General features: G+C 35.4%; 1 protein-coding gene and 1 long non-coding RNA gene across 3 annotated transcripts in view; one reads left to right on the top strand and one right to left on the bottom strand.

Annotated features, from left to right (window-relative positions):
* Positions 1–16,208, bottom strand: part of LOC115447416 — an 83,891-nt gene extending 67,683 nt beyond the window's left edge. The window contains exons 1-3 of the mRNA XM_037437521.1: positions 15,920–16,208; positions 1,476–1,565; positions 882–990 (exon numbers count right to left, since the gene is read on the bottom strand). Coding sequence (XP_037293418.1) covers positions 882–990; positions 1,476–1,535 — 169 coding nt within the window. The 5' untranslated portion in view covers positions 1,536–1,565; positions 15,920–16,208. The remainder of the gene's footprint in view (positions 1–881; positions 991–1,475; positions 1,566–15,919) is intronic.
* Positions 337–22,059, top strand: part of LOC115445876 — a 45,080-nt gene continuing 23,357 nt past the window's right edge. For both annotated transcript variants that reach the window (XR_005112207.1, XR_005112208.1), the window contains exon 1: positions 337–610. This is a non-coding gene — a long non-coding RNA (uncharacterized LOC115445876). The remainder of the gene's footprint in view (positions 611–22,059) is intronic.

The raw sequence follows: 22,059 nt of genomic DNA, 5'->3' as shown, positions 1-22,059 counted from the left end.
CCTTTATCCTGTAGATAAGTAAGTATCATATTTTACAGATAGTATATAGGTATAGGTTTCTTTAGTATAGGTTTCTTTTTACTTTATATACTTATTTTTATAAGTAAGTATATGATAAACTTAAGGTTAAATTTAATATCTACAAGTGCACTTTTGTGAATCCATACTTAATGTAATAAATAATAAAAATATTATTTAAAAATGTACTCACATAATTTGTTTTCTTAATAAAATATTTATTCCCTTAATTAAAATTAACTAACAAGAATTTATTCCGGGTTCAACCTTAACCCTTATTACCGTGGTATATGAGTTATGTCATCAATAGAGGGTAGTCGGTAGATTCTTAATACAAAAATCATTCACGCACTCATGAAATTATTTCGTGGTTTGGTAGCGTTATCAACAAGTATAAATGTACACGAACGACAGTTTTTCCTAAAATACTTATAACGTGACAAATTATAGAGGGTAGATCTATCGTCATTTCGGACGACTACAATCTCAAGTTGTCAATCAGAAGAAATTATTATTTCATATTCCTGGAAATGAACACAAGACTTCGCTGCTTTAAAAACTGAATATATCACCTATATAAGCCGATAATAAGGTACGTTATAATAATATTTAATACTTTATCAATAACATATTATCCAGATTGCATTTTATAATCTAACGGAGGACCACCATGACCATCCAGGACCACCACATCTGATATATCTCACCGTAACAATCAACATTATTAAATCTAGGTCAAACGTGCCCACAGCTAGAATTAATAAAACTCAATCGAAACTATTATTGACAACTTCTGAGAAACGGTCGTGAGAAGTGCCCTTAGTTAATTTGAATTCAATTTAATTTTCATATCGCATACTGACCGAAATACGTGGAACCAATGGTTGCGGCCGTGACTTGGTTGAAGCAAACCGCCTGGTGGGGCAGTGACCCTTCGATTGACAGCCCCTGAGGTTCTTGCCGGCCCATTTTCTGTTGAAACGGTGAAATAAATAACCTTAGGAAGGTCGTATTGGCAAATTAATGCTTTAATTTGTTTAGCGCCATCTAGCGGTTTGAATATGTATTAGAGAGCGATAAGGCTTATTAGTTGATAATCTTTATAAACGATAGATGACGCTAATCGCACAAGATTGACCAAAATATTTTTTTATTTCTATGATAAATATTAGAGGTATTTGAATGCTTTCATTTATTATTAATTATTATTATTATTATTATTATAAACACAGTGACAATTATTTTTAATACAATATTCCGGGAACGAAAACTTAATACGAAAACAATGATATATTATATCTACCTGCTTTTATTATAAGATTGAAAAGAATGAATACCTACTTTGTTTAAATATTGTTTTTCGGCCCTGAATAATGGCATTGAACAAAAATTTAACAGACATTGCGTAAAAATAATAAACACTATAAAAAAGCCTAGGAAAATTAGATGACATTTACTTGTATATCGTCCTCTTTGTTAGTCCGTTCCTGATTGAGGTTGATGTTTTTTGTTTGCATTTTCTCCCTCTCGAGCCGCGCTGGCTCCACCTGCAATAATATAAACAACTTCCATTAGCCATTTAGTGTTCGTTGTTAGTAAATTATTAATTTAGATTAATGAAAAAAAGCTTTCATAATATAGGATTAGGGTACATAATTCATTGAATGATGGTAGTTTTTCACTTTATCGCTTGTTTTAACGGTGAAGGAAAACATCGTGAGAAAACCTGCATACCTAAGAAGTTCTCTATAGGAATTTTGAGGGTGTGTGAAGTTTCAATCCGCACTAGGCCAGCATGGTGGACTAAGGCCTAATCCCTCTCAGTAGTAGAGAAAGTCCGTGCCCAGCAGTGGGACAGTACTAATATAATACAAGGCTGATATTATTACTTATTAGTAGTCAAAAAATCGTAGATTTCATAATATTAGACATTGAAATAAAACTATTTTTCGGCTTTTATCGTAGATTGGTTTTCCGTTTTAAATTGTATGTGGTCATATTTTGAAATATATTACTGAAGTATTAAATACTAGCTTTTGTACGCAGCTCCGCCGTGTTATAGTTTTTTTCCGTGTTATAGTGTTCTTTTTTATTAAGTCCCGCTTAATATTTTCCCTAGATAAAAAATAGCCTATAGCACTAAGGTTTGATGTAGTTTCCTATTACTGAAAGAATTTTCAAAATCGGTTCAGTTCTCTACAAACAAAATCACAAACTTTACCCTACCCACAAGATTAGCATAGAAAAGAAAAACTTCTTTATAGTAGAACGATACTCAAATGAGATACTAAACATGCCGATATGACTTCCCCCGCGGTCGATGACCTTACGTTACCTTTTTTTTATAGAAGAAGTGGAAGGAAGTAAATGAATCAGTGATCATGAAGCCAATATAAGGCATCCATTAATGATTTCTTATATTTACGCAAATGTTAGACATTGAAATTAAACTAATTTTCCGGATTCTATCGCGGTTTTTTGTTTTTTATTTTTCTCCCGACGTTTCGAAGACTTTGCAGCCTTCATGGTCACAGGGGGGGGACTGAGGTGTTGTTCATCCGCACTTCTTCAAGGCACTGTGAGCTCATTCTGCGTAGATCGGACCACCAACAGCTAAAATTTTGAAAAAGTTGTATAATTGTAAAATGTAGGTAGATATTGTAACTTTGACTTTACGGATGAACAACACCTCAGTCCCCCCCGTGACCATGAAGGCTGCAAAGTCTTCGAAACGTCGGGAGAAAAATAAAAAACAAAAAACCGCGATAGAATCCGGAAAATTAGTTTAATTTCAAGGCATCCATTAACATCAACTATATCAGAGTAGTAATATAAATCAAAGACATAATTTTAATTGTATACTCGCGCAGAATTCGTACCTTTTTTATTACTTTGATTGAAGAAACGATTGCGAGACTTGCCTTTGGCCTGATAGTAAGTGATACGACCTCCCATAAACAGTGGGAACACTATCCAACACCTTGAATTACAAAGTATTGTTGGGTATTCCACTGCGCTCGCCATCCTGAGACATATGTTAAGTCTTGTTATGTCCAGTAATTACACTGGCTACAATGTTCTTCAAACTGTAACACGACAGTGACACACTGTTGCTTGGCGTCCGTAATAGACATTACGGTGGTACCTACCCAGGCGGACTCTCACACATGAGAGACCTATCATCAGTAAAAACATACCTATTTTTATTCCATACTCGCACTAAATATCTACTCGCAGGATAAAAAACTAACCACTCCACTTACCAAGACGGTCAGTATTAATAAACAGTAACCCGGGCCGCGTACCATACACTTTTATGAAACAAAGCGCAATTATCTTGGCGGCCGTCATTAAATTAAAAATTTAACCCGAAACGAGTGGAGCGTTTTAGTGTTGACTTGCGGGGATTGTACACTGCGCGAATATTACGTTGCATACGAATTGTTTAGTAATTTTTTAGCAGTCATAATCTGTACTAATGTAAAGCTAAAGAGTTTCTTTAAACTTGGTAATTTCGGCAACTACAATTTTTTTTTTTTTTCACTAACACGAAGCTATATTACTCCTTAGGGCTATTAGCTAGGTACTTTATATCCTGGACAAATATAAAGCGGGATTTTTATACTTCAAAAACTATATCACGCGGGTGGAGCCGCAAACGAAAGCTAGTGCATGATAAGTATTAAGACTTGTAAAGAATAGGAAAAGTGTAGAAACAAAGAAAGAAAAAACATTTATTGGCCACAGATTGGGTGGTAAACACAATTTACAATAAATTAAACTTCTTATGACGTAGGTATGTAGGTGCATTAAATGAATAAAAGATTTATTAATGTAAAAAGTAAAATCATTTGAATATGTCAGAGTGTTTAACCTGCCTATGCTCAACATATGTTTCAATATCGTTAGTACTAAGCATAATACTTTACACTTTTCAATTGATTTTTAAAAGAGCAACACTACAGTTGTTTCCCCTTTTTTATGGAGGAAACTGCCCTCCGAACTGGTAGTCATAGATTTTTAATGGTGGAGTAAAAACATATAATAATAATAATAATATCAGCCCTGTATTATATACTTGCCCACTGCTGAGCACGGGCCTCCTCTACTACTGAGAGGGATTAGGCCTTAGTCCACCGCGCTGGCCTAGTGCGGATTGGTAGACTTCACACACCTTCGCAATTCCTATAGAGAACTTCTCAGATGTGCAGGTTTCCTCACGATGTTTTCCGTCACCGTTAAAGTGAACGATAAATTCACAAAGAATACGAATAAATAAGAATGTATGTTATATTTATTGAGACTGAGAGAATTCACATTAAATTAGTAAGAAATAAGTCCCTTAAAACAATGTAGACTAGTAAAGTAAGTGTAAAACCTCAATCCAATTCTTAATGAATCTGAATAACACACGTAAATAAAAACCAAATTTTAAAACGAGACAACTTTCAGTGAAAACACCAATTTTTCCTCATTACTGTGGACAAAAGTTAAACGGCCAGCTCTGATTACTCCATAATCATTGTTAACTAACTTGTCCAAACTTGGTAATTACTTAACAAAACAAATTTACATTCGTTTCGCATAGCCCGCAGTTAACGGCTTCGGAATCTCTATTATCCCTTTATGGAGACAATCTGTGCAATTTCGAGGGCTTTAATATTAAGGGAGTACAGAAGGGTGTTAATGGGTTAATTGTATTGGGAAATTGTGACTCATATATACGACATCTAATCAACATGGTGGTGTAAACATTTACCCCCATATTAATAGACGTTATTTATCTAAGGACGGAGCATTGCTGTGATAACAAGTCTGTTTCTCAGCTTTGTTTATCTGACAGCTTGCTGACTGTTCAGCTTCGTTATCTGATAGCCAACTAGACTCAAGTTGTATCTCAATATTAGCCAATCACAATGGCCCTATGTCTACGCACTAAGAAGGCTGCCATGCCGTCAGCACTGAGAAACAGACTTGTTATCACAGCAATGCTCCGTCCTTAGATAAATAACGTGTATGAATAAGGGGGTAAGTACATAATAGTTTGCCAGTATACGTGTTCCAGCCTTCGGCAAGGTGACCCCACTACACCTGATGGTAAGCGGAGTGGGGTCCAATAGAATGTCGACTGACGAGAGATGATTACCCCTCGACAGTCGGCACAATTATGCCGGCCTGTCTGAACTAGATATACACAGGCTGATCCCGGAACGTGACACACTTACGTGAGCCACTATGGCGGGTTTTAACGCCTTTTGTATGGTACACTATTCAGGCGGATATAAAATATATCCTACTACATGCAAAAGTATCTGGATTGTGATCATTCATTGAAAATGGCTTTAAAATAATATATAAATTACATAATTATTCTACATTACTCCACGACAACAAACCAACATGGCGGAAATAATGTATTCTTGAGAATTTCGAATCCATTTCTCCACAATCAATCATATTCAATAAAGTTAACTGTAAAGGCGTTAAAACCGTTTATTTATATCTACAGGTAACACGTTTATCATAATGGATAACATCGTAAGGATATCCGGACGCCATTACAATAATTCATACCTATTGTACGCAATTTGCCTCAGTATTAAAACGCTGTTTATTAGTTTATTCACACGAGAATATGGAAATGATTTATGCAATTTAAGTATAGTTTTTTTTTGGATGCGTAAATATTTTTTTTATCGTTCTATTGTTAAGTTATAGCTTAAATAAAATACTAGTTAAAAACTTAAGGCAGTATTATATAAAGGTACGCGAGTTGAATGCCTTAGCTGCTAGTTATTTAATATTGTCTGTTTAGGGTATTATTTGATTAAATATTCTTCGTTAATATATGCCGATTTAAATATGAAAACAAACTTATCATGCCTTTATGATCTACGTTCCGTCCCATGATGTGATAAAGCCGAGCCTCATATCGGTCACAGATTCCAGACTCCTGGCTGATGCAGAAAAACTCAAATATCACTGCCCGACCCGGGATTCGAACCCAGGACCTCACAACGGTGTCGTTCCGCCCACGCTGTACACCACCGAGACAGTCTAAAAATAAAAATATATTGGGACAAATTTCAAATATTTATATTGAAGAGTAAATAAACTCCTTTGTGGATATGACTTTTTTACTGTGTTTTCCATTTATGCTTAGTTAGTGAAGCAATTGATGGTTATGGAGATTTTGTCAGTTGCTTTTATTATACAGAAGTATATTTTATTTTGCTGCAAAAACAATTTATTTAATCTGCTTATTTAATGAAGCGGAAACGTCCGTGCTCCCATTCAATGTACACGGTCCCTTACCCATCACAATCTTAGTCCGTAGCGTGCCGTCTGTAGTTTTGTGAATGAAATAGCCCCAAATTGGCCTCCGGGCTATTATTGTCCAGGTAACCCTTAAGTCGAGCATCAAATCGCTTTGTTTCGCTGTGAATCGGCTGGATTCATTCATTTGATGTTTGAAGGGAGCGCGGTGTACATCTTAATGGTATATTGTACCGCGGATGCTGTAATTATAGTACTTTCAACGACGAAATGTCACTCGACATAAATAGTTTGTTTGTTTGAAGGCGCTAATTTCAAGAATAACTAAATCGATTTTAATTTTTTACCCCTAATGCTACAATGTCAGTGCTATAATTTTTATCCCAAGAAAAGATTTATTCCGAAAAACTTATTGACGCGGGCGAAGGCGTAGGCAAAAGCTAGTACATATTTAAATAGCTTACTTGGTCAAAATCTAAGGTCAAGTATTGTTGGTATTATTGGTAGTTTATTAAGATAAGATTTTCAATTCGATGCCAACATTCGTGAAACCGAAATTTAAAAAACACGTGTTTTGCGTCGTATATTGTTTGTTCAAAAATTTGTGTTCGAAATGAGATAGGCTTTATCTATAAAACATTGCTTGTTATTCTGAGGTCGCAATGCTAGTTGCAGGCGACATATTTGTAAAATTGAGTTTTATATTTCGAATCAGCACTTTTTTGAACCTATTTAAAATTTGCAAATAAAACTGCACTTAAATCAATTATCATTAAACCTTATATTACAAGACATAGTAAGGTTGATTGAATAACCATTTAAATTAATTACTTCTCTACTTTACCGCCTAAATTTTATTATATTTTAGTACACAGACCAGTACAATGAACTCTTCATTCAATAAAAAAACCGTCCATTCAACGTCAGATTAATCAATCATTAGTCATAATGAAAGTCCACGTGAAGCCGTATCTATTACCCAGTTATTAGAAGCTTCCTTCCGTGAGACTCAGTGACAGGTAAGAGCGTGGGAACAACCGTGTACTGATACCGTTTTTATCTCTATGCTGTTTGTTTAACAGCAGGTCAAGATACAACCGTAGCTTAGTTTGGGCGCCTCTAGCAAATGTATGCTCATTGGATTTGTATTATTTCTTTATTCGATCAACAAAACTGGTTACAAACATTAACATTCGTAAAATATAGTTTTATAATACAACCTTAGATATTTGCTTCTTGAAGTGAACACCACACAAATTAGAGATAGTATAAATGAAAAGGAATTAACAAATCCGTATGAGATTTGTATTTGAAAAATAAATAAATATGATTATCATGTGATTGCAAATGGTCGAGAAAATTTAAATTTATCAACCATATTGTAAGAAAATATGTAATTGCATCAAAAAAAATAATTGAGACATAAAAATGTGCATTATTAAAGGCACATTGAACTTCGACTTAGAAAGGACAGCGTGAGATTGCAACGTGTTCCTCAATCTGATCGTAATTCCACAATATCCTTCAAATCAATACGGGCGTGGTCAATAATGCTTGAATGTTATTTTATTACTGTTATTCTTAGCTGTTTAATAAAATAAATCTTCGTCTCTAATTTCGATACATATATTTCCCTAAAACCGAAAAAGGATGAAGACCTTCAAGCAGGCAGAATCACGAGCAAAAGATACTATTATTTCTTTCTTGATTGGTTTGCAATCATTCCAATATTATTGTATAACGATATAACAAAAATATAAAGATTTGTATCATTTCCCAAAACAAGAGTGTTACACATTACATAATTACCATCATAAGAATGTATGCAAATATTATCGCTTCATTCATCGGTTGGAATGTTTTTGGCAATTTAGAAAGACATTTAATAAATAACGAATTTAACGTCTAATGTCTCGGATGACGAGAGTTTTACTGTCCTTGCAGACTTTTTATTTAAATTATCATTGATGGTACTTCTTCATCTGTTATAATTAACTAGAGATCTTTCGGTGGTCATTACAATTTTATCAGCTAGCCTGTTTGTTATTTATTTGCTATAATCAGATGATGAATGTAATTTTTATTGCAATAGCGAGACAAGTATACCGTTCGCCTGATGGTACGCATAGAATCGCCTATAAATTATTGCAACATCACAAACTTTATGTCATGCGACACATAACTGCGCTCACTCTGACAAATTTGGTATCTTACAATGCCAAGTTAATACGTTGGCTACAATAACCTTCAAACAGGATCTTAGTGCATGTATTTAGTATTTCTATCACCAAACTACTGCTTGGTGATAGAAATACTAAATAGACATTGCGGTCAGTAGAAAACGTCACAACGCATATCGTAGTTGCAACTCATGTAATAGTTTTGATTTAGTCTAGGTCTAGATTATACAGTTAAGTAGCGCGCCCCGGTGGCCTATAAATTCTAGGAAGTCCTCATTCGTCCAGCTAGAACCGCCGTGCCAACATGCTCAGTCACGTACTGTGACATAAGCACCTTAACGCCTAACTAACAATGAAATTGGATTATAGAGCATACATACGATTTACATATATATCATCATAGCATGCTGTATTATAGTGCGTGCAGTCTATGTACACATAGAGCATATATTGGATTATAGAGTTTAGTAGGTAGGCTTCTCGAATAGATGTTCTGTTTCCGCGACTAAAGCATACAACTTACAAGCACTATTGTATTAGTTTGAAAGTTTTTTTTGCCAGTGGTAAGATATATATCCACCAGGATAGCGATATCCGTACACAAGTGTTAAAACCTGTCATAGTGGCCCAAGTAAGTGTGTCGCGTTCCAGGATCAGCTTCCAGTCCACTCCACTTACCATAAGGTGCAGTTGTGTTACTTTGTCGTGTGAGTATAAAAAAATACGAAATTAAAATTATACTGGTGCCTCTTTTACATCTTACATTAGCGGAGTAAAGGGTACCCATGTTTAAATATAGATAGTTAATATACAATTCCTGAGAGATTTTTCTTCTAGAGATTTAACGCCAGCAAACTGGTGCAAGCTAATAAAAACTCCGAAAAAAATCTCATTTAAAATCCAGCGCTAAGCGAGTGTTTGAGCGCCATTTCCAAATCATTTAGTATGTTAATGGCGCTTTCCTCGGGTAAATTAACCTCTGGCGGAAACTGCTCTTGACCCTGGCCTGTGTTTCAATAAAGCGCCATTTTATTCCAGTAGGCGTTGACAGATTCTAAATTCTTTTTGCATTTCAAAATGTTCTCCTTCTAAGGTCTTTTGATAATATAAATAAGCATAATGGTCTAGTATTAATTAATACCCTGTCGCCACTAAGATACAAATCCAGTATTTCTAAGAGCATGGGTCTCTGCATAACATCCTGATATAAATATTTAGTGATTATCTTTTTTTTTGTTTTGAATGATGATACGAGTTTGCAGTTCGCCTGATTGTTAGCGGTACGACAGATAAACAGTTGAAACATCATCTAATGAATTACATAAAGTATTGTTTGGTATTCCACTGCGCTCTCCTGCCACATGAGATGTTAATTCTTATGTCCAGGAACTACTGGGCAAAAGACACTGGCTACAAAGTCCTTCAAACCTGTCCTGGCATGGATGTTTAAAAAGGAAAAAGAAAGGGCAGTTGTGGTGTACACTGTACGGATAGAATCAATGTGGCAAATACATACATATATAAATACATAAGAATATAAAACAATACATATATTACAGGCATATAAAACATACATTTTTATTTACAATACACATACATTTACATTGTCAATAAACCAAATGACAGTATATGTTATGGTTAAAACATCACAAATTTTTACGTCTATCCACATCGCTGCCGGCCAAATATCAGAACATTGATCATTATATCTATTGTACTAAGTTTCCCGCAAACCACAACCGCCTCCCGTTTATTTCCTCGTGGGGTTAGTGTGGTCCGTTTTTACAATATCCGGTGTTATTTATTTATGGATTGATTTGTCGAGTCGATCAAATATTCTCACCAACAAAATTCAACCAATTACCCAATTGTAATTGACCTATTTAATTCATACATTAATGTTTCGTTTGTTTGTTATAAATTTTAAACTGAAAAATCAGTGGTCAATATATAATGAAACTCCTTATCTAATGTTCAGTGTGATGCAGGGTTTTGTGACCTGTTAACATTGACTGTCTAAAGGGTCAATTTTAAATCGCGTTACTAAACTAAATCACATATTCGGGTTACCTCTACTTTCCTTGTGCTAAAAATCATCCGTGAATAACACCTATTATCGCCAAAAGTTATATGATAGTTTATATTTTTATCATCGGGGCATGTAGTTTAGAGCGAATATTGTATGTGAAGTGCGCTTCGACAAATTGTCAGTCAGGCCTTTGGGCATGTAAACTTTAAATTAATTTTTATCGACATTTGGTCTGTTCGAAAATTATTTTTTATATTTCACATCGATAGTTAAAATAAGTTATGGTAAAGTTTTGTTTTCATGAAGACAAGTATATTATTGCATTTAGTAACAGTATATCAAAATGACCCTGCATAGGTAGGATGACTGCCATCTTAGTCTCGTCATGAATAAATGGATGGTAAATCAAATTATCCTATTATTGTCCCTAAAAATACTAATGTATATTATGGTTTATAGACAAAGCAGTAAGGCGTATCTCTAAACATACACATTAATGACATAGTAAACAAACTCTTAACGTGAATAGCACCCATAATATTATGATAATATACCGTAAGTTTAATGTTTTCACACATCAACGCCTCACCTATAATTCACTCTAATCACTTTGTTTACTGTTTAAGTTTGTTAGGATGGGAAATACAGTTACCGCCTTTCGAACACTTCCTTGGTCTAACTATGTTTGGAAGAATATTCAAAGTATAAATCTGTCATACCCTAACAATCGAAATCAAGCAACAGTGTGTGTATTGTTGTGTTTCTTTTTTTGTATCGGACCCCGCAGTGTACACCAGGGGAAACCTGCGAATAGGATACTGGTGTCCCCCTTTCAGCGACTGCAGGGTACTGGAGGAAAGTTGGGAAGGGATATCTGGGGAAGGAAGCGTGGGGATAGGAGAAGGAATCCTCTTAGGATTGGAGGAGGTGAGAAGGCCAGGAAATATTCCCGAGCCCTCATAGGCCTCAATGTGAATTGGCAACCATGAGGTACACACATTTAACTGTATGTCTAGGGCCGCGACAAATGTCACCCTTGTATGGGCTTCCGTGAGGAAACCAAGCACATAAAAATTGCCTCAGGGGAGGGGGTTGTTGTGTTTCGGTTTGAAGGACGTTGAAGACAGCGTCATAATTCGTCGTTCTGAGATTTAACATTTGTCTCAGTGTGATGAGCGCAGTGGAGTGCCACGCAGTACTTTGTTAAATGAACTTCAAAGTTCTTTATGGTGTTACTTATAATTGTGGGTGGTCGTATCGCTTACCCTCAGGCGAGTGGCAAGCCTATCTCGTCTTTTTATTGCAATAAAAACTGGTGCTCTCATTAGAAAAATATAAAAACAAACAAAATATCGCGCCCTGTTCCCTGACGGGGTAGGTAGAGGTGAAACCAGGGTACACATTATCGCCAAGTGTGTTTCGTCCTATGATGTTAAAAATCTGTTAAGAGTAATCTATTTGGTCATACCGTTTAGGGATTAATAGAGACTTTAAATACGCGTCACTCTGAGGAGTTCAGGCTATTTATACCAGAACACCGACTCGTCCTAAAGTCATTAATAGATGATGTCGTCGTCGAAAATCAGACCAATATAGGACGCGTCCCAAATCAACCGAAATAAATAAACAAAATTATTAACTTTTAATATGATAAAGTGCGAGCGTAGAGTTTGTTCCGTTCGATACATTAGTGCCACATGGTCTTTGACTGAAGAGCTATAATGGCGCGGCAGACCGCAACAAAGTTATAAACTTTGCATGCTTTAGGGTTGACAGCGGCTAGGTTAAAAATATATTTAATATCTATCGTTTGCTTCTAACTTCGCCATAGACGTTGTTTGGCGGCTTAAAGGTGATTAGTATATAAATTTAACAGTGCCTCAGATTTTAGGGTTGGCGCAGTTTTTTTTACTAGTTCTTTAATCGGTTCAGCTGTACTTAAAAAAATACAAATAGCTCTTTAAAATATAAAGGCATTAGATATGTATTTAAATAAGACGTATTTTACATTAAATAAGAATGTGCTACGTTACTTAACCGGCTTCATTAATGTGAAACAAAATTAAACTTAATTAATTAACCTTCTTCACTTAATGAAAGAAAACTAAAAATTATAGTTTTTATATTTATATATTGCCCCAAAAATTTTTTATTTCGCCAACCCTAGACCGAAACGAAAACTCCTAATAGGGGCTCAACCAAAATTTGTACAATCAGACGAATTATTTTCTAACTGACAGAGGTCCGTCGGTTTGCGTGCCCAAGGTCGCGGGGTTCGATGGGGGGGGGGGCACCGAGTTCAATGCATCCTCAGCTAGACGAGCGCCGTAAATTAAATCAATCCGTTTATTAAGTTAATTTTGGTGTACCGACACAGGGGTCCTTCACCCGACAATTAAGAATAGTGGATGCCCAGTTATTGTTGAATTTTAAAATACATTTGTTTTTCATGCCTTCGTGTTTTGATATTCGTTTTCTCAAATCTATCTTATCCCCGAGGTGGCATTAACAGTGAAAATAGAGAAATTATTATGCGGAAGATCTCTTGATCTGAGATTTAAAATTACTTGTGTTTTTCGATTCAAAATGCCGTATAGCGATAACATTTCCTATATCACATGAAATAAATTCACAGTACATTAGCTAAGCTCAGCATACGTACTTCGATGTCTTTTGCAAAACAGCAGTATCTTGTATTTAAAATTTTTCGAAACATTCTTACTTTAAAAGGTAATGCAACCAATGAAATTACAGGAGATTATGCCCAAATCTAATGTTTCATAGCAAGTGCACTTCACTACTACGCAAGGCTTTATCCATTAGAAGTTGTTGGTGTTGCTATTGCTTATAATCGATTACCATCAGACTAGTGACTTGCTCGTCATTCTATGACTATAGAACATTATATTCCACATATGAATCAATACCGGCACATTGATTACACGTGACCACAGATTAATCGGGAACCACAATCACCGCATTAACCACAACAACGATTAAAAACTGCAATCCATTTGTGCTCGTAATTATGTAGTTTTATAGTACATTTTGTAATAGCTGCAATTATGCTTTACTTCGTGGTTTTGTTTTAAGGTTTCGCACCTCAAAAGAAACCCTTATAGGATTACTTTGTTCCGTCTTCCTGTTTGTCAAAACAGTCGTAGGGGTATGAAGGTGGAATTTATATCATCGGGTCCGAGTTTGTTTAAGCTGTGAATAAATGAAACGCGATCAAAAGACATGAATTTGTCATATTTTCGTGGATTTTGCGATTTCACAATGGTATTAACACTTTGTGTATAGGGCACTTTCAGTTTGGCAAGGAGCAATGTCTTATAGCACATGACAATGAAAAAATGCATCATCTGTCAATATGTACTTATTATATACTTAGATACCTTGCCTACAAGTTTATACTGAACCTTCGGTGCACGAGTCTTGCTCGCACTTTCCCCGTTTTTTAATAGCATACAGGTATATACATTGTCTTTTTTTTAACATTTTAGAATATGCTCTGCTGTTCTGAAGGTGGTTATAATTTTTATCGGGATCCTCTTTTTCATAATCCCTGATCCTTGTTTGTTAGAAGCATTGGCTATCACATAACAACACAATAAAAATCTGCGATCACGGCTCCAAATTATCAAAATTGGAAGACCGTGTAAAATCACCTTTTGGCCAAAAAGATACCTTTCTACATAAGCATGGTAGGTACAGAAGGGTGCGTGAGGCGTCCCGAGCCTCTGTTAATTGGCAAGATGAATTGATAAAGTTCCCAGGAGCAGTTTAATGCAGATGGCACGGGAGTGGACAATTCATCAAGATTTATTTGATTAGTGTTGTAAGTGAGATTTGTAGTTGGAAGGAGTCTGAAGGAGTCCTAGATGTTGATGTGATGCTATTCTAGATGCTAATGCATTGTGTGTCAGATGATATTAAAACGAGTCGGAAATCTTGTCGGTTAAGTAATTAGGTTTTAGATTTGAGTTCAGAAAACATTATATATAGAGTAATTTTGACATTGCATTGAATAAAACCATACTTGAGCTTACTTCTGTAAACATTGTGCCAAAAAATTAGCCATGAATAACGTCATACTATCGGTTTTTCTTTCTGATTAAAAAATTGTTTAGTGCAAATATTTTACGTGGGTAAGTATATTTATGGCTGAAAGTGTGATGTTGCCGCTGCGACGAATTCGTTTAGAGTAATAATAGCGATATTAGGGCGCGTAAAATTCAATCTACGGTTCAAGTAACTTATTGTTTAGTGTTACTTTCAAGATTTTTTTTTGTGGCAACACTATGACTTTTTACACTGCTCCGTTTGCTGAATCACGATCTTAGATAAGAAGATATGTGCTTTAATTTAGTAACGCAATAACAAAATGACCCTGTATACGTAAGTTAGATGCCATATTTAAGTAATCTGTCACTATAGGACGAAGACAAGGCTTCCGATCGTTATTAAAATACTTTCATTTTTAGATTTACGCTATCTCTGAGTTTTATCGACTATTTTTTATCAAAACACTCCAATGAGGGTGGAATCGCAAGTAAAAGCCAATGCATATTAAAATGTAATTTTACACTCAAGTGGCTTTTCAGGTCAACATGATAACGATAAAAATAACTAAAAACATACGCTCTGAAGTGTAACATTACATAGTGCTGTTGGATATTAAACCTTATTTGTTTAGAGTCGGTGGTAAACATTCATACACAACCCTCAAAAATACTTCTTTATGTTTACATTATGTATATTATACTTTCTTCTTAGTCTAAAATAGATTTTTAATATGAAATATTTTGAATGTAACCGAATGAGGATGCTGATGATAAATAATCACCAATCTTAATCATCTTCAATACTAGAGGACTTGTGGATTGTAGACTTGAGAAATGAATAATCGAACTTCTAAGCCTAGTTCTGGAATTTTAAGTCTGTGTACTTTAAAGTGTTCAAAAAGATATGAAATTAAGGAACGTTTGCTTTTAAAAAACAAGTCTCATTGTATAGAATGTAAGACCTACGACATAGTTCATTTAAGACAATATATTCTTACTCTGGTATAGGTTTGTTCACACCCGTGCAGAATCAGGGCGGTGGCAGAACCGTGTCAAAAACAGTGACTGACAACTTTGACATCACTGCAGCTCCTAATATGGATGTATTATTACGATCACAAGAACTATATTGTGTTTTTAGTTCCTGGCTTTGTACGGCATCGTGAATGCTCGGACCCTGAACGACATTAAAGCTTAACATATTTAGTTACCAAAAATCATTTGCCGCCTTCCCAATAACATTATTAAACAGTGCTTTAACTAATCACTGCTACTTCTTGACGTCTAATGATTTGAGAGTGAAAAAAATCTCGATTAGTTTATATCAGTAATAATAAACATAAATATACCACTTCAACAGGAACTGAGGAACTGAATTGTCCATACGTCACTGAACCACCAAACCATTTGCACAATCACCTAAAATGGAACCTTCCAATTTCGATACTTAACATCAAAATACACCATCAACACTATTAAGAAACACCAAAACCAAAGGCAGAACTCAGTCCGTCAGGCACATAAATCACACTCGGTTGACAGTGAACACACACCGGCATGCGCGCGCGCACCATCTGTTTTCAGCTCACGCGGCGGCGCGTACTTCGGGGAAGGCTGAGGCGTGCGCCTGAGTCGCGCGCGCCGTCCGTACTGTGAGGTAGCTTCGCGGAATGGCTTTGGTACTGTTTTTGAAGAACAGTGTGATTAGAAATAGTTTCGTGTATCAGTTTAGGTTCAAGGTCGATTAACCCTTAGTATTATGCTCTAATACGAGGTCATTAACTGAAGTAACTTGACTCATAAGTCATAACCCACCTCTACCAATAAATGTTACTATGTGTAGTCTAACCGATCACTGTTTCCTATTCGTCTCGTCAATTGATTTAAGGATTAGAGAGACAGACAAAGCGATGATAAAAAATTATCGGTATGAATCAAATTGGTTGAACAATAATAGTCTTAGAGGCTTGTATGTAAATATGTATTTGTTCCTGAAGTTACTTAGTCCATAATCTTGATCCTGAACCTTGATAAGTGTTAATATTTCACTACTAAAGTAGAGTTTTGGACCTTCTACACTTCCAAGAACCCTCCAGTCCTTAACAACCCGTTGAAGATAAGTTAGGTTGTATATCCAAAAGAAGCTCCTTGTTTCCATTTGACCTCTAACATTTTATAAAGGTATTTGTGGCTAGAGTGACCTCCAGCCAGTGTGTTTACGACGTTGCTGCTTTACCAGTATTTTTTCTACTGATTACTATTCAAGACGTGATACGGCATGAATATCCTGACCACAGTGAGCCCAAACGCGGCTGGCTGGACAAATATATAAAAAATGTTGTATGATCGAGGTTTAGTAGTTACGTTGCTAGTAGAAGACTGTAATAGTGTGGGTTAATTATTTATTTATTTATGTTCTATACATGATGTTCTATAGCAGTGCAGAAGGTAGTCAAAATGTTGACTTTCAGAAGAGCTTATTTCTACTTTCAGTTATAGGTATAACGGCATATTACCTAAAGGCAGTGACTGAATCACTTGACTAAGAGTCAAAGAAGCATTTTTTAGAAGCTCTAAGCTTCCTTTCTAGTGGTGATATAACCTGCAGAAGCATACCTATACGACGAAATCTAGTTCTCATCACAAATTCACCCTGACTCAATATATTATTGGGGAAGACCGTTATAAATAGAAGAGTAGTTAGAAAGAAGTTTAAAAAAAATCTTACAAAAACTTGTTTCAAACTAATTCCAAAGCTAATATAGTTGAAATATTGATACATTCTAACGCATTAATATTCTGCGGAAATCCCGCAATCCATTTAGGATTTAATGAGATTATTTTATTCCTCCAACTAATAGAGTTGATCCGAGAGGGCGACGTTTAGTGTTGTCAAGAACAAGAAATCTTTAGAAATATGACGTATAGACTTTTTACATACGAATGTTATATCTTTGTAGAACGGTCAAGGAAAACACGAGGATACCTACATGCCTAAGAATTTTGTATGAAAATTTCGAAGGTATGTGAAGTCTACCAACCTATACAAGGCTGGAATGGTGGATGGCTCCACCCGTCAAAGCAATAAAGGTAGCTCGAGCTATGGGATAGTAAATCAGATTCGATATTGTTATTATATATGTGTTTATAATATATGGCAATTTCGCGAAGTGAGATTGGACCGGCGAGGAACATTAATCCGGGAATTAATCTATTTGTGTGCCTAATTCCGTCGAAGCTATAATTGCTGAACTAATCAACTGTTGGTTACCTTAGCGAATTAGTTATAGCAACTGCCAGTTCCACTGTGATTGTATGAAAATGAAACATTGACAGCTCGTTTTCGATATTTAATACCATTTATCGTAACATTTTGACAGCATCGGTCATTTAAATAATATTCTAAAAACTATCCAACTTTTATTATTGTTGACATATCACTTTAAGACAAACGACTGTAGCATCACTATCGCTAAGCCGTTACGTCGAAAGGTATCTCGGGAGAGGATCCTGAATTATAAATTAAGCCAAAATAATATCATGTCCGAAAGCTTTGGCTTGTCAGGGGGAAATTAATGTTGGGGGTCGGCTCGGAGACGTACCAATAGAATGACCATAAAGAGGAAGTAAGAAAGCCATGTTAAAGTTGATTTAGGTTTAGCTGTAGACGTAGTTAAAATTTATAATGACAGCTATTAGATGCTTTGTTGCTTCTCGGGAATTACAAACACCAAGCGATGGTATCGATACTCAACATGAAAAAATTATTACTATCAAAAAAAAATTGTAAAAAATTATAGCTCTTATAGGTAAAACGCGAAATTGAACTTTAAATGCTCAATTTCTTCCTATAAAAAGCCCGTATTTAATAATTGAGTTGTTTTAGACGTCTAGCAAAGTAAGTGGGTCCTAGATGGTACGACATCGTCGCCCCTGGACACGTATAGAATCAAAGGAAACAAACGAACCCGATACTGGAGTTTAATGTCGTGTAGGTACTTTATAGTTATAATACTAGTCTTGTATTATATACTGTCCACCGCGGAGAGAGTGACAGACAGACTTCAGGTACCCGCGAAAGACTCATGGCTAATTATAAGATATGTAAGTTTTCTTACGATGTTTCCCTTCACCGTTAAATGAACGATTAAAAATGTTAAACAATATGCACGTAACTTTGAACGTCATAGGCGTGCCTTGGGTTTTGAACCTGCGGGCATTGTCTCGACAGTCCGTGTTTTTCACAACTAGGCCATCGCGCACACATGGTATTAATTCAAAGTCCTTGATGGAGTCGTTACACTTTAAGGATAAACTACATACTTCACTTATCCTGTAGTTATATAAAGAGAAACATTCCTTTATAGTGAAGTAACGAGGACGGAATTCGAGTTAGACTCGTATAATTTCATTATAAAAACAACAAGGCGACTCTTTTTACAGAACAAACACGGCAAAAGCGTTCAAACAACCATGTGCCCGTAAGTAACTTAATCTGTCACCCTGTAGCTATACAATTTTAAGTCTTATGCCCTCAGTTTAGAGTTGAGAAACCTTAGTATTGTTTATAGGAAGCGCTGCATATGTTAGCGAGCGATTCGCTCCTAACATCCTCAGTTAGTTTTTTTAGCGCTTTTTGGCTGCCTCTGTGTACATTCGGCCCGGTGTGCGTTTTGGATAAAATTGCTGTCGTTTTGTAGGACGGTAACGAAATTGATTTCTGAAAGCCAAGCGCTAAGCCACTTTATTTTTTGAGTTGATAAAGACTGTGGACTGGCCTGACAGCTTGTTTTAAGTGTATATTGCATGAGACTGAAGTTTGAGTTTGGATTTTTTTACTATGAATTATAATAAAAGTATAAAGTAAATATACCTGACAATTATAATGGAAGGGTTGAGTTATATCCTTGTCTAATATATTTTTTTAATATTTTGTATTTTTATCATCATCATTTGTACAATATCTTCACAGGTACATTAAACCTATGTTCAATTGTAAATAATAATAATAAACAAGCAAATCTTGTACATATTTTAAATTCCGTCCATTTATACCAATGAAAAAAGCGGTGTCCATTACAAAGGAATTTGGAAATAAAAATAATTATAAAATTTTAGGACCTGATCCATTTTTTAAAAGCAGAGCTAGGTTTACAGAATATTTAAGAATATGGTATAGTCTATAAATAGTAAATAATTCGTCTCATGTGACCACATTTTTTTTATAAATCTGTAGTCTGCATGAGTAAACAACCCTAAAACATCAGATCCAAAACCATGACGTCGAGTTTATCTATCTTCTATACTTATAATAAATCTGTAGAGAGGTCAATTCTGTACATGAAATATATTTCCAAAATAATAACTATCAGGGGGTGATTAGGGATCGATACTGATGCCAAAAATGCAATTAGTAAATTTTTTGTCTGTCTGTCTGTCTGTCTGTCTGTCTGTCTGTATAACCGTTATAGAAACAAAAACTACTCGACGGATTTTAACGAAACTTGGTACAATTATTTGTCATACTCCTGTGCTGGTTATAGTATACTTTTCATCACGCTACAATTAATAGGAGCAGAGCAGTGAAGGTAAATGTTGGGAAAACGGGAGAAGTTACTCCATTTTTTAAGCTTCCGTCGCGTGTGCAACCTTAATGGTACTCCTATTGGAGCGGAGCAGTAATGGCTAATCTCAGGAATTACCGGTCCAAACTGAAAAATTCTTTTTGCGTTGGATAGCCCTTTGTTCGTGGAGTACTATAGGCTAAATATCATCACGCTATACCCAATAGGAGCGGAGCAGTAATGGCTAATCTCAGGAACTACCGGTCCAAACTGAAAAATTATTTTTGCGTTGGATAGCCCTTTATTCGTGGATTGCTATAGGCTATATATCATCACGCTATACCCAATAGGAGCGGAGCAGTAATGGCTTATCTCAGGAACTACCGGTCCAAACTGAAAAATTCTTTTTGCGTTGGATAGCCCTTTATTTGTGGAATGCTATAGGCTATGTATCATCACGCTATGACTAATAGGAGCGGAGCAGTAATAGCTAATCTCAGAAACTACCGGTTTGAACTGAAAAAATATTTTTGTGTTGGATAGCCCTTTGTTCCTGAAGTGCTATAGGCTATATATCATCACGCTATGACCAATAGGAGCGTAGCAGTAATGAAACATGTTGCAAAAACGGGAAAATTTATTAATTAGTTTTGAGAGCTTCCGTTGCGTGCGCTGCGTAAACGGTTAAAGTAATTCAACAATAATGTATGACGGGATTGTTCCTCTTAAAAAGTTCTACAAAAATATATGATAAACCAAAGGCCCCCGCTGCATCTGTCTGCCTGAACGTGTTAAACTCAAAAACTACCCAACGTATTAAGATGACATTTGGTATGGAGACAGTTTGAGACCCTGGGAAGAAAATAGGCTCCCAGGAAATTATACAGCGTGACTTTTATAACGGAAAACTTTAGCCCGAAAAACTTTATAACGCGGGCGGAGCCGCGGGCAAAAGCTAGTATTCAATAAATCGGATAATAAAGCTTGCACATCTCTGTTATGGACATATAACTGTTGTGTATACCTAAAAATTAAGGACATAAAATAATTTGTAAACAGAAGCAAATGTCGTGGTAATTTCACACATTATCTAGTATTGTGTTCACTTCGTGTGAAAATGATATCATTATTTTGCATTCTATGCCTGAGAATATAAAGGAAAGTGGGACGCGCTATCAAGTTTGTTTGTTTTAATTTTTTGTCTTTTTTTGCTGGTGTAAAATTAACTGCTATAAAAGAATTATTAGACTTCAGATAATTATGGATACTACGGCTAAATGACGAACAAACTGCTTTTTTTCTTTTACTGACTGTCTAATCATCTCTCATCAGTCGCAACTATAGTTCATTAACTCAATTATAGTTCCGCCAGTCGAATTGGATGTAACCTGTAATGGCTGTGTGTTGATATGTAAATAAATAAATAAAATAAATAAATAACATGCCCATATAAAAAAGTTGGTTAAAATTTCATTAATATTTAAAAATTGATTGTTTTTGTTTAGCCTTGATATCCATGTATCGCGTGTGTACATTTAACGTTAAATTCAACGGTGATCAATTCTCTAAATCAACTGGAAAGCCGTTAAGGAGTCTAAATAGTTTTTACAAGGTTCACTTTATAGTTTGTTACATATATTTTAATGGTCATTCAGTTAGGACCGTGACATATTGATCTTAAATCCTGTTGTTTCGTGTCTGTTACCAATATGTAACAAACAATAATATTGGTGTTTTTATTGTTTTGTTGTATTGTTTCGACTGAATTATAGTTTTTTAGTTTAGCCTATAAAGAATAACCGGTAATAAGGATTTTAGGATTATTTAAAAACGTTGATGAATAGTTTTTTGAGTAATTCATGAGTGGTAATCGCTGTCGTATGAGAGAGTTCGGTTTTTTAGGTACTATCGCATTGTCTAATTTG

The sequence above is a fragment of the Manduca sexta genome, chromosome 11 (genome assembly GCF_014839805.1).
Source record: "Manduca sexta isolate Smith_Timp_Sample1 chromosome 11, JHU_Msex_v1.0, whole genome shotgun sequence".
In the NCBI taxonomy this organism is placed as follows: domain Eukaryota; kingdom Metazoa; phylum Arthropoda; class Insecta; order Lepidoptera; family Sphingidae; genus Manduca; species Manduca sexta.
This window is presented reverse-complemented; position numbering and strand designations above follow the sequence as displayed.